This window comes from Myotis lucifugus, unplaced genomic scaffold (assembly GCF_000147115.1).
Source record: "Myotis lucifugus unplaced genomic scaffold, Myoluc2.0 scaffold_37, whole genome shotgun sequence".
In the NCBI taxonomy this organism is placed as follows: domain Eukaryota; kingdom Metazoa; phylum Chordata; class Mammalia; order Chiroptera; family Vespertilionidae; genus Myotis; species Myotis lucifugus.
Window position 1 is genome coordinate 260,858 of NW_005871085.1, and position 11,469 is coordinate 272,326.

Below are 11,469 nucleotides of genomic sequence, written 5' to 3' on the forward strand. Positions count from 1 at the left end.
AAGAGAAAGGAACTCCTTCCTGGAAGTGAGCCAATGCCACCTGGCTTTCTACTCCACACCACGGCAGACTGGAGGTCCACCCTACGGTTACTCCTGCCTCCTGGACACCGCTGCACCCCACCCACAGGGTCCCTTCCAGGCAGCCCTACCTCCGCCAGCTCCCGCTCGCTGATACTCCTGCTGGCGCTCCTTTTCTTCCGCGTGCACGGCTCTCCCGCAGCGACCCTGCCGTCCCCTCTGGCATAGCTGTGCACAGTGAGGACTCCCGTCTGCCCTTGGCCTTGGCAGGACAGGGGCTCACTGGTTTCTGAATCGGAAGAAACAGAATCCTGTGATGAACTGGAGCCCAGGCTGGAAGATGATTTCTTTTTGGAACCTGAGAAGACGAGGCGTCCCCCTATAGAGGCAGGATTCACAGAAAGATCCAAGGCAGCGGCTGCTTCCTCCTCCTCTTCCTCCTCCTCCTCCTCCTCTTCGAGTTTGACGTTTTTAAGCTCTTCAAATTTGACTTCAGTCGAGTCAGAATAATCTGAAACACACATACACATTGGACAGAGCCAACTTCCTCCCGCACGTCCTAACCTCGAGAAAAGCAGTGACAAAGCACAAAGAACAGGGGCAGGGTGAGGCCTGGCCTTGAATCCCAGCTGTCACCCACAGGGTCACTGTGTGATGAGGGGCTGCTGATCCTCTCTGGGCCTCCAGTTCCATCCTCTCTCATGCAAGGTACCACCAGGGCTCTGCGTAAGATGGAGCACGCCTGGCACACATGGCAGACGCTCATTAAGTGACAGCTGCCATGTCCTCAGAAGTCTGGCAGGAAGTGAGGGCTGAGCACAGGAGAGGCCTAGCACCCCAGGCTGGACAACCTGAACGAAGGCAGCCCAGACCCAGGTCGAGTCCATAGAGCTGTCTGGCTCTCAGCAGAGGTACCGACAAGGTGTTGTCAGGCCTGACTGGACACTGATACAGCCCGTGCCCAACAAATCTACCCTCACAACCATCCGCCCGAGGGACTGCTCTAGAACAGCGGTGGGCAACCGGAGGTCCGCGGACCACTGGCCGTCCATGAGGCCCAAAAGGCTGGCGATGCCGCTCGAGAACACTGTGACCACACCACTCCCCCTGAAACACAAATGGCTCCGGGGCCTCCGTGTGAGCCAAGCTAAGATGGCAGGCAGTCCCTACATCCTCTCGCTTCTATTTCTCTAGCTCATTTCCTGGTAACACACCTGTCTCCCGCCCCCATATTCAAATGGCAGGAAATCACTACCAGCCCCCCAAACAGCTCTGTCCTTTCACAGCTCCATGCCTTGGCCCCCGCTGTGCCTCTCGGGGATGCCTTTTATATGTCACCAACTCTGCCTGGAAAATTCCTACTGATCTTGTCCCCTTCGGTTCATCGTCACTTCACCAAAACCTTCAGTGTCTCCTGGACCCCTCACCAGGCAAAAGGAGGGGTGGGGGCTTTCCCTACGTTCCTCACCTGCCCTGTGTGTTCCCAACCAAAGTGCTCCTCACACTCGGGCCTGTCTCTCCCCTTTTTCTCATTGGTGACCCAGCACTAACATGGCACCCGACAGAGAACAGAACACAGTCGGGGCGGGGAGAATACCGTAACCAGCTGACCTGGGAAGGGGAGACCATCCTCGACCTGCCGCACAGAGCTGTGGGTGGGCCTCACGGGGGCGAGCGCGGCCTGGCACGCCGTCAGGTCGTACTGGCCGGAACTCAGCTCCTCCTTGGGGAAGAGCTCGCTCTGACTGACCTCCTGCGGAATTTCGAGACAAACTCGGTGCCTCTTCGTCCCTATGCGGTGCTTGGCGAGGCTGCAAAGAGAGTGAGGTGTGTAAGGGCCCAGGTATATATCCACTTACACAAACACATCCACACACAACCCAAAAACCAGTGCCCAGAGCCTACAGTCCCCCATTTGTGGGACCTGAGCCCGTCCCATCCAATGGAAAACAGGGATATCACCACCCACCACAAGGCTTAAGAAAAGGCAGGCAGAGTACCCGAAAGCACCTGGCGTAAAGCAGGAGCCCATCAATGTCCCTCCTTCCTTCCCCACGTGGCCTAGGATAAACGAGCCTTAGGAGAGAGATCCTCTGGCTCAAACACTGACAAGGCCAGGAATCTCATTTCCACTACCACACGCTTTTTTCTTTCTTTCTTTTTATTTTAGTATGAACCGCTTCACAAATTGGCATGTCGTCCTTGCGCAGGGGACATGCTAATTAATCTTCCCGTAGCGAGCACCACACTCTCCTTCTTTAAAAAGCTCTCACGCCCGGCCGTTGTGGCTCAGGGGTTGAGCATCGACCTATGAACCAGGAGGTCAGGGTTCGATTCCCGGCCAGGGCACATGCCCAGGTGGCAGGCCCAATCCCCAATAAGGGTCATGCAGGAAGCAGGCAATCAATGATGCTTTCTCATTGATGTTTCTCTCTCTCTCTCCTTCTCCCTTCCTCCCTGAAATCAATAAAAATATTTTTTTTAAAAAGCTCTCATGATGAAGATGAGAAATTGTGACTTTTCTGGCCAGAGGGAGCTGTGCCCTGGCACATGTGTCCCTCGCTCCAGCAGACCACGGGCGCACCACCAGATGCCATCGCTCCTGGTAACAGCCACCGGGGGCCTAAATGCCCTCACTCTGAGGACTCTGGAGCCCGTACCAAGAAGGAAACTCCCTCATCTGTGGCTCAAACGCCTCACTTAGTAACAGCCTCTCAGTAGCTGCCTCCACGTGCCTCCCTCAGACGGCGGGGCCCCGAGGGCTGCCGCCTTACCTTCTCTTCAGGTGGCCCTCCTCGCCGTCCTCGACTCCCTCCATGTCCTCCTCTGGGCACTCCTCCTCACTCGCGGCCCTTGGAGGCAGTTCACTCTCCTTAAGAAACTCAGCGGCCTCTGGCGTGGGCAGCGTATGGTCGATAACTGTGCTGTCCTTCCCAGCTTTCCAAAGTTTGTACCTTTCTGGCTGGAACTTCCTCACAAACACGTCCATGGAGATCTTCACCATATCCTTCCTACAGGAGCACTGCCACGAGTAACCGGAAGAGCCCCAGGTGAGCACACTTCACCTGCTCCCACCTGACCCCCATATCCCATCTCCTCCCCTCAGGTGCACAAAGGTCCAAGACAGTTTAAAGCCAAACCATTCTGGGTTCAGAGGCTGAAGGCATATTGTCCTTGCAGAGCTTCAGACAGGGAGGGAAGCAGGGGAGAAGGGCGGAGGATGCATGGCACTATGGCGCTGGGCAGTCCGCCCAGGCACTACCAGGATGCGTGAGAACCGATCGATAGGAAACTCAGCACTCAGACCCAGATGGTCAACAGCCACCTTCGTGTTGGTATCTATCCAAGGCCAGGACCACACGAGCAAGTCTACTCCCAACCAAAGGTCCGGCCCTCTGCTTCCCTCAAGTAAAAGTAAACCCCTCAGAACTTCTCAACAGAGAAATCCCCGAGTGGCTAAAGCCCGAGTATCAATGTGTGTGGGTGTGGTTTGAATGCCCAATGGACTTACGCACGAAAACCTCACTTTATACGTCCGGAATCTGAACAAATTTTTAACGAATGCAAGATGTTGGGCACTTTTGCACATTCCCAGCCACTTGGTTTCTGAATTGCAGAAGATCAAAGAGAAGTTCTAACCAGCAGCCAGTGCACCTAACAAGAACCAGACATGTTTAGGCACAGGGGGACAGAGAGGCCAAGCACTCACCAGCACTGCCTGTTTGCCATACTCAATCCACCGCCGGGTAGCAAAATTGGTAGACTCTGCACAGTTGAAGCCGTGGTTAAAGCCGGCGTGGTAGCCATAAGGAAATGTGATCATGAACTCTCCAGCTTCCTGAGTGACCTGCACAAGAGCAGAGTTGAAGCAGCTGCATCCAACTGCAGGAGTCTGCAGAACTGGACCTCTGAGCTCCAGCTCTGCCTCAACTTAGCTGAATAACCAAGGATAAGCCATAAAGCCACTGGGGTCTGTGTCTTCTACAAAATGCAAAGCCCTGACATATCATACTAGGAGCCCAGCGAGGCGCGGCCCACCCACCTGCAGCCCTGCCTTGACACCCGAACCTCTCCACGCAGAGCTCCAGCGCGCCTGGCCCAGCCCCTAAACCATGGCGAACCTTTTGAGCTCGGCATGTCAGCATTTTGAAAAACCCTAACTTAAGCCGAACCGGTTTGGCTCAGTGGATAGAGCGTCGGCCTGCGGACTCAAGGGTCCCAGGTTCGATTCCGGTCAAGGGCATGTACCTGGGTTGCGGGCACATCCCCAGTGGGAGATGTGCAGGAGGCGGCTGATCGATGTTTCTCTCTCATCGATGTTTCTAGCTCTCTATCTCTCTCCCTTCCTCTCTGTAAAAAACCAATAAAATATATTTAAAAAAAAAAAAAAAAAAAATGCAAAGCCCTGACATATCATACTAGGAGCCCAGCGAGGCGCGGCCCACCCACCTGCAGCCCTGCCTTGACACCCGAACCTCTCCACGCAGAGCTCCAGCGCGCCTGGCCCAGCCCCTAAACCATGGCGAACCTTTTGAGCTCGGCATGTCAGCATTTTGAAAATCCCTAACTTAAGCCGAACCGGTTTGGCTCAGTGGATAGAGCGTCGGCCTGCGGACTCAAGGGTCCCAGGTTCGATTCCGGTCAAGGGCATGTACCTTGGTTGCAGGCACATCCCCAGTGGGGGGTGTGCAGGAGGCAGCTGATCGATCTCTCTCATCGATGTTTCTAACTCTCTATCCCTCTCCCTTCTTCTCTGTAAAAAAAAAAAATCAATAAAAAAAAAAAAAAAAGAAAAACCCTAACTTAACACTTGGAGTGGGGGAAACGAGTTAAGTCGGCTCGCGTGAATTGCGCGTACTCCGCGGGAGCCGTCTTTAACTCGGTTCATATAGATTTGCGGTGTAGTGCGGGAAACGTGTAAACTCGGGCCGATTGTAACTGCGTATTACCAAATATTTGTTTGTAATCCACCCTTTTGGTGGATGGAACAAAACCAAAAGACAGAGCCATCTTATATTTTGGCGGGAAATTCACCCCACACCGGAGTGTTAACTCTGGTGACGTGTCACATATAGAAATTTTTTGACATTTGCAACCATAGTAAAACAAAGACTTATATTTTTGATATTTATTTTATATATTTAAATGCCATTTAACAAAGAAAAATCAACCAAAAAAATGAGTTCGTGTGTCACCTCTGACACACGTGTCATAGGTTCACCATCACTGCCCTAAACCCTCTGGTCTTCTCTGGCCACTTCAAGCCGGGCACTCAGTCCCTCCAGCCGCCTCAGGCTGGTCCCGCCTTCTCTGGGTGCCTCCCTGCTTCCGCCCCATTTCATGCAGCGGCTCCGCCCCGTCATGGCGCCAGAGGAGAGTGTGGAAGCCTCCCACCTGCTGCGCTGTGCTCCTTCCCCTGGCAGGTGGGCCGCACAGCACAGCACTCAGCGTGGTGGGTGGCAAAGGACTGGTGAGGGGGGCGCTATGGGCTCTCAGCCCTGCCCTCCCCGGCACGGGATGGTCCCGCCTCCTCCTGGCACCTCCCCACTTCCGCCCTGTCTCCAGAGCAACGCAACAGCTAATATGCACCAGCTAATATGCTAATGACCTAGTCGTTACCGTTATGGCGGATCGACCATTAGCATATTAGCTCTTTATTAATATAGATTAGAACGCCACGACTATAATAACCATTCTTCCAAAGGAACTCTGTTCACAGGGATTTGACTCTCATTTGGTCCAGGAAGGTATAGCAGCCCCACCTTTAATACCCTGATGTCAAAGTGTTGTTATATATGTCAGCTTTGGCCCACACCTGGCACAGGGTAATGAACGAGAATAAAGCTCCTCTCTGTGAAACACAGACCAGAAAGGGCGGTTTCCGTGTGAGGCTAAGGATTTCCATATGTAAAGTCAGCTCACCTTGTCAAAGGGAATTCCGTATTTCTTCAGCATTAAAGGGGAAATCAAGGTCATCTTATGGCGGAGAAAAGCCTCACAGCTTTGAGCACTTCCTGGGAAAAAGCCTGTTTAATTGAAAATAGGCACAGGTGAACGGTGCTCCACACTCACTGTGTAACCCTAGCATCCTACCCCTGTGCATCTCGCCTGGACAATAAGGGGATAAATCACCAAGGTGATCTCTATGGATCCTTCAGCCCCAGCCCAGCTCTAAGATTCCACAAGGAACCTCTGGGCTCTCGCGGGTAGGCCGCCCGTGGGTAATCAGATTCTGTTTGGGGACCTGAGATGACCCAGCAGCCCGTTTTCTGATAAAGAGCTTTGACACGCTTTCGGACCTTCCTCCATGCAGCTGCATCCTCAGTCTTTGTTAGTAACACGTCTACTACAGAACAGACTACCCAGCTCTCCTGAAATGGGCTCTCTGGAGGAATCATCCATCAAAGGCCACTTTAAGGAGTCAAAGCATTAAATAATTCCATCCTGACTTTAACATTTGGGTTTCTGGCAGAAGAGTCAGACCCAATATGACTGGTATACTATCTCCGGTCAAATGAATCCGTGCTCGATAAAACCGAGGCAAAGACCGTCTAAGAAGGAACTGCCAAGTCCCTTCCCAGGACAAAGTGCGGAAAGGCTCTGCTTCTAGTTGCTCCATTAGGATAACCAACCTGGCAGTCTGGCTTACCCCCCACCTGCAGGCCTGAGAAGGGACACGTGAGAATCTGACCACAGAGAATGGACGCATTAGAGCAATGAGCACAGCGCACAGGAGGGTCTGAGCCCGCTGTGGAGGAGACACAGTACCTTTGGCGAGGCGCTCCAACCGCTTCCCGTGCTCAGGGGGAACAGAGTACCTGCAATCACATAAAAGCATTGGACGCTGAGCAGAGGACAGGACGGGAGCGGAAGGGGCTGGTTCCCACTCTCAAAACAGATCAAGGTATCAGGTTTTTCAACCTCCCAACTACAAAAACGAGAAAGGAAACCTGGAGAAATGAAATATTAGACTGTTTGGGCAGAGCAGCGGGGAGCCCACAGAAGTATGAGTGAATTCCTCTTTTCTATTCATTAATGAGACATTGCTGAATGTTTACTGTGAGCCAGGATTTAGGTATGCACTCAATGTCGCTCTCCTTTATGATGTCGTAAATGACATGAAATGAAATGTAATGGAATGAAATGAAAATGAAATGGAAGAAGGATGGCATTAAAGTGCCCCTGGCAGACCTGATGGCCTAACAGTGACATGATAAAGAATAAAAAACAAGGCAAAAATGGATTAGACCTGGCCCCATATCTGCTGTTGAACCCATCTCCCCTTGTCTCCAGTTATACTGATCACCCAGTAGTTACTCCTCCACCCAGACACCATAGAAACTGCTCTTCATAAAAAAAAAGGACCAAAAAACCATGTAAGACTATTCAAAACTTTTGCTAAACTGCTAAACTTTACAGTCTGAAAAGCACAGTAAGTCTATTCTAACCTTTATAATCAAGTCTAAAGATTATTCCACAACTGCCGGAAGCCGGTCCATCCTTGCTGCTTGACACAGTCGCTGCAGGGAAGAAACATCTGCACAGCATATGTTTCAAGGGACCTGGCATATATGGCATACTGTTCTTAATATGTTTGCTCACCACCTTCTTGGCGCTGTGTGTTTTAACCAAGGTCACTTCTCCGAGAAAGGTTGTTTCCCCAGGAAGGGATTTTTCCCTGAAGTTAGGGAGGGAATAAAACCCCTTAACTAAGTGCCAGGCGGGTAGTTAATCACTTTAACTCCGAACAATCACCCTTAAGCTATATAATCTTTACTCCCTGGAATGGAGATAAGAAACCCCCTAAGCTTTGGAATAGAAATTGACAGGATTAAAATCAACTGGTATAAATACAGATGTAACAAGACAATAAAACACAGAACTTGGCTGGAGATCCTAGACAGAACTTGGCTGAAGATCCTGGCTAGAGATCCTGGCTAGGCTGCTGATCAACTGAACGCTGTCTCCGTGTCATTCCTTCTTCACTGACTCCGTCCACACCTTTGGGGACCCCTGGACCTGCTGGGGTTGGACCCCAACACACAACAAACACTTCCCATCCCAAAAGCTTCATTATGAAACAAAACAGATGAGGATGTTTGTCACTGAAAGCACTGTGGGCAACCTTGCACGCCCACCTCTGGAGGTCCCACTTGATGGCCTGAAGAGTGCATGTAATAACCAGAAAACCTGTTATCGACACGAGAACAGAAATCCATTCTCAGGGAACTTTGGCGTAAACGTGGTGAAGAAACAAAAGCTACACTGACAGAGTCTCCAAGTCTAGCCAACTAAGGAAGGTCATGGGACAGTAGGTCAAAAAATTTTGCCCCAAGATGAGAAACTCAAAAGTATTTGAAAGAAAGGAAAACCCCTGGGAAGGGATGTAGCTTTAGACGCTGGAAAAGGGCAGGAAGATGGATCCAGTGCCCATGACTCCTCATGGCCTGGCCCATGCTGTTCCTCTGGCTTCCTCCCTCACTTCAATCATAGCAGCTGGCACCCAAACCACTATAATCTTCCCCTAGTTCACTAAAGACATCATGCTGTCTCTCAACTCAGGATCTTGGCCCGGGTTTTCCAACCACTTAGACACACTTCCCTCAGCCTCCCTTCTCCTGAACCCACCATCGTCCCACCCAGCTACTCAGCTACGTCTTTCTCATTTGCTAGGTCTCAGCTTCATTGTCACCTCCTTCAGGGACACCCTCTCTGATCACCACCCCTCATGTGCCCTCTCCACATGGACCTACAGCATCCACCGTCTCCCATCAGAGCTTTCCTCACACTTTGCATCTCCTGTCTGTGAGGGTAGCTACCTCACCTGTCGTATTCACTGCCTTTGAATGCAGCACCTTCACTAACTGCTGAGCCAGTTAGTGATGGACCAGCAGAGGGAGAGAAGAGAGAACACATCTTTGTCTCCCCAACTAGACTAAGGACATCCTGGAGAGCAGGAAGCATATGCTGAATAGCCTTGCATCCCCTCTTGTGTTAAGCACACACTGCTGCTCACCAAATATTTTTTTCCACGAGGGAAAGGAAGCTTTCTATCATCTGAAGGCGGGACTCTAGCCTTGGAAGTCTGCCTCTAAGAAATGCCTCAGGCCTGCTCAGAAAAAGAAACCAGAAGGTGGTGGGAGAGGTGGGAATAGCCTCTGTGGCTCTCAGTCACTCAGCCAACTCACGCTTGCACGCAGTGGTACGAAGTGCCCTGCCCTCTAAAGCCTGCTACTCCAAAGGCAGTCTGAGCACCAGAGCTCCAACAGCATCTCAGCACTTGGAAGTCTGTTTAAAATGTAAAATGCCACTCCCACCCCAAGCCTACTGAACCCGGGCCTGCATTTTAACAAGCTCTGGAGGCGTTTTCTGGGCACAGGAGAGCTGAGGAGCCCCCTCCCTCCCCAGAAGCTCCAGTGCCAACTGCAGGCTGACTGTACCAGGACTTGGGTTCTCCGAAGTGCAGGTAATTGATGCTGTAGAGGTCCATGTCTTCAGTGTGCCAGGCAAAGGATGTCTTCCACATGCCAAAGTACAGGTACGGGGTGTTCACACCCTCGATGGTGATCCCACTCTCCTTTTCCACCAAGTCCAGGATTGTTTTCAGCCGGCCAATATTCCACTCATCAACATGCTGCAAAGGAAATGACAGTCCAGGGCAAGTTATCAAGATGATAAACCGAGGCTCCGAACCTACAAATCATGGAGTAGGTCCCAGGTGAGCTGTCACCTCTAACGGAGATGTGGGATAATGTCAAAACAGCATGGGCATGAAGACCACAGCATCCCTCACCCACTTTTCACGCCACCACTGGAAACGATGCCATTATAACCTCTGAAGGACAAATACCACTTGGTGAGCACTCGTATATGAAAGATGAATAAAGTGGTGACAGCCACCTGTTCTAAACCCCAGAATAAAGAGTTTTCAACTGAAGCTAAAGAAACTTATGACAAAATAGGAAAAAAAACTCCTAAACCATAAAAAATACAAAACATGAGCATGAACTAGATCAATCTGTGACTTTTCTAGCCCCACTTTCCACTGAGCAGTGTTCTCGGTAAAAAGTGTCCCCCAAGTCCTTTTCTGAGTTGTAATGGTCAGCGAGGCACCCACCGCCCATGGCATGTTATGGATTATTATTCCCTGCCTGTGTCTCCCCATCCCAGGTCCTTACAGCATCTTCCCACCATTAATGTCCCTGCTTCACTTCCCCACCATCCAAAAAAACTCATCAACAAACTTGGAATCCACTTTTTCAACTCCTTCCTTCCAATAATTTACAAAAACATTGGAATTAATCTGAGTGATAATCCTTGAAATATGCTAGAAATTTTTTAATCATCCAAAAAAACCTTGCAAACATTCCTTCCTTTTATATTCCAAGCCAGTGCAACTGGTTAAAACAGCATTTGCTACAGAATCTTGTTTGCTGGTTCTAAAAATCTAAATAAGTTTCACTTCTTAAATATATATTACTTTTATTATAGTCAGTGATCTTTTTTTCTGCAGAAACCACACTGCCTCTCCCCCAACAATTCATCTACTGTGATCCCACCCTTTCAAGAACTCATCAGCTACCGCCCACAGACTATTCTAACAGCCCTGGCAAAGAACACCACATCACCCGATTCACATGTAGAGTGGGAGAAGTAACATTCAGTCACATGCAAAACTACCCCCAATTAAGCGAGCACAGCACATCAGCTGGTGGTGGATTATTCCCCCATTCAGCAAGCAGCTTCCAGGGGCCTACTGAGCGCCGGGCAGAAAAAATGTCATTCCACCACAAAATTACAAAAATGCTGCGCAGAGAGTTGCCAGAGAGCCTCACCTTTTCATAGAGCGTGCCATTCACGTCTGCGCCATAGATTGGCGGATTGAAAGTAAGATTTTTCCAGTATTTCCGTTCAAGCTCTTCAAACTCACTATAGCGTGGGGTACAGTACCTTTCAAATATAAAAGAAGTGTTAACCACTTATAAGGGACTAAATTCTTGAACAGCACAAGACACAATCTCCTATTCCAGAAACAGCAAGATATTTCAAATAAATATGACATAACCTCAGCCTCCAAGGCTCTAAGATAGTAACTCCCTCAACATCCCTTCCATGAGCTCTGGGCCCAAGGAAGGTGATGTACATGAAGATATAAGCACATCTTCCTTAAGAAGCATGGTATCTTCAAGTCTTTGAAGAGAATCTACTAAAGCTATACACCCCGCTAGAATCAGAAGTGGCCTGGGCCACCCAAGGAGAAAACATCTTACAAAATTTTGTGAGATCCCAAAACTGCAAATCCCCTATACAGCTTGACCCTGTGAACAACACGGGTTAGACCTGTTGCAAGTCCCACTTACATGCCGGGTTATTTTTTCTGTAAATAAAATTTCCTCCTTCCTTATGATTTTTGTTTAACATTTTTAATTTTCTCCTAACTTAACTTCCTTA

General features: G+C 50.0%; 1 protein-coding gene across 1 annotated transcript in view; it reads right to left on the reverse strand.

The window, feature by feature from the left end:
• Positions 1-10,971, reverse strand: part of KDM4A (lysine demethylase 4A) — a 38,212-nt gene extending 27,241 nt beyond the window's left edge. Inside the window, exons 1-8 of the mRNA XM_023752683.1 lie at positions 10,854-10,971; positions 9,459-9,652; positions 6,787-6,836; positions 5,941-6,044; positions 3,728-3,865; positions 2,793-3,040; positions 1,630-1,829; positions 150-529 (exon numbers count right to left, since the gene is read on the reverse strand). Of these exons, the coding sequence (XP_023608451.1) occupies positions 150-529; positions 1,630-1,829; positions 2,793-3,040; positions 3,728-3,865; positions 5,941-6,044; positions 6,787-6,836; positions 9,459-9,544 (1,206 nt within the window). The 5' untranslated portion in view covers positions 9,545-9,652; positions 10,854-10,971. The remainder of the gene's footprint in view (positions 1-149; positions 530-1,629; positions 1,830-2,792; positions 3,041-3,727; positions 3,866-5,940; positions 6,045-6,786; positions 6,837-9,458; positions 9,653-10,853) is intronic.
• Between the last annotated feature and the right edge of the window lie 498 nt (positions 10,972-11,469).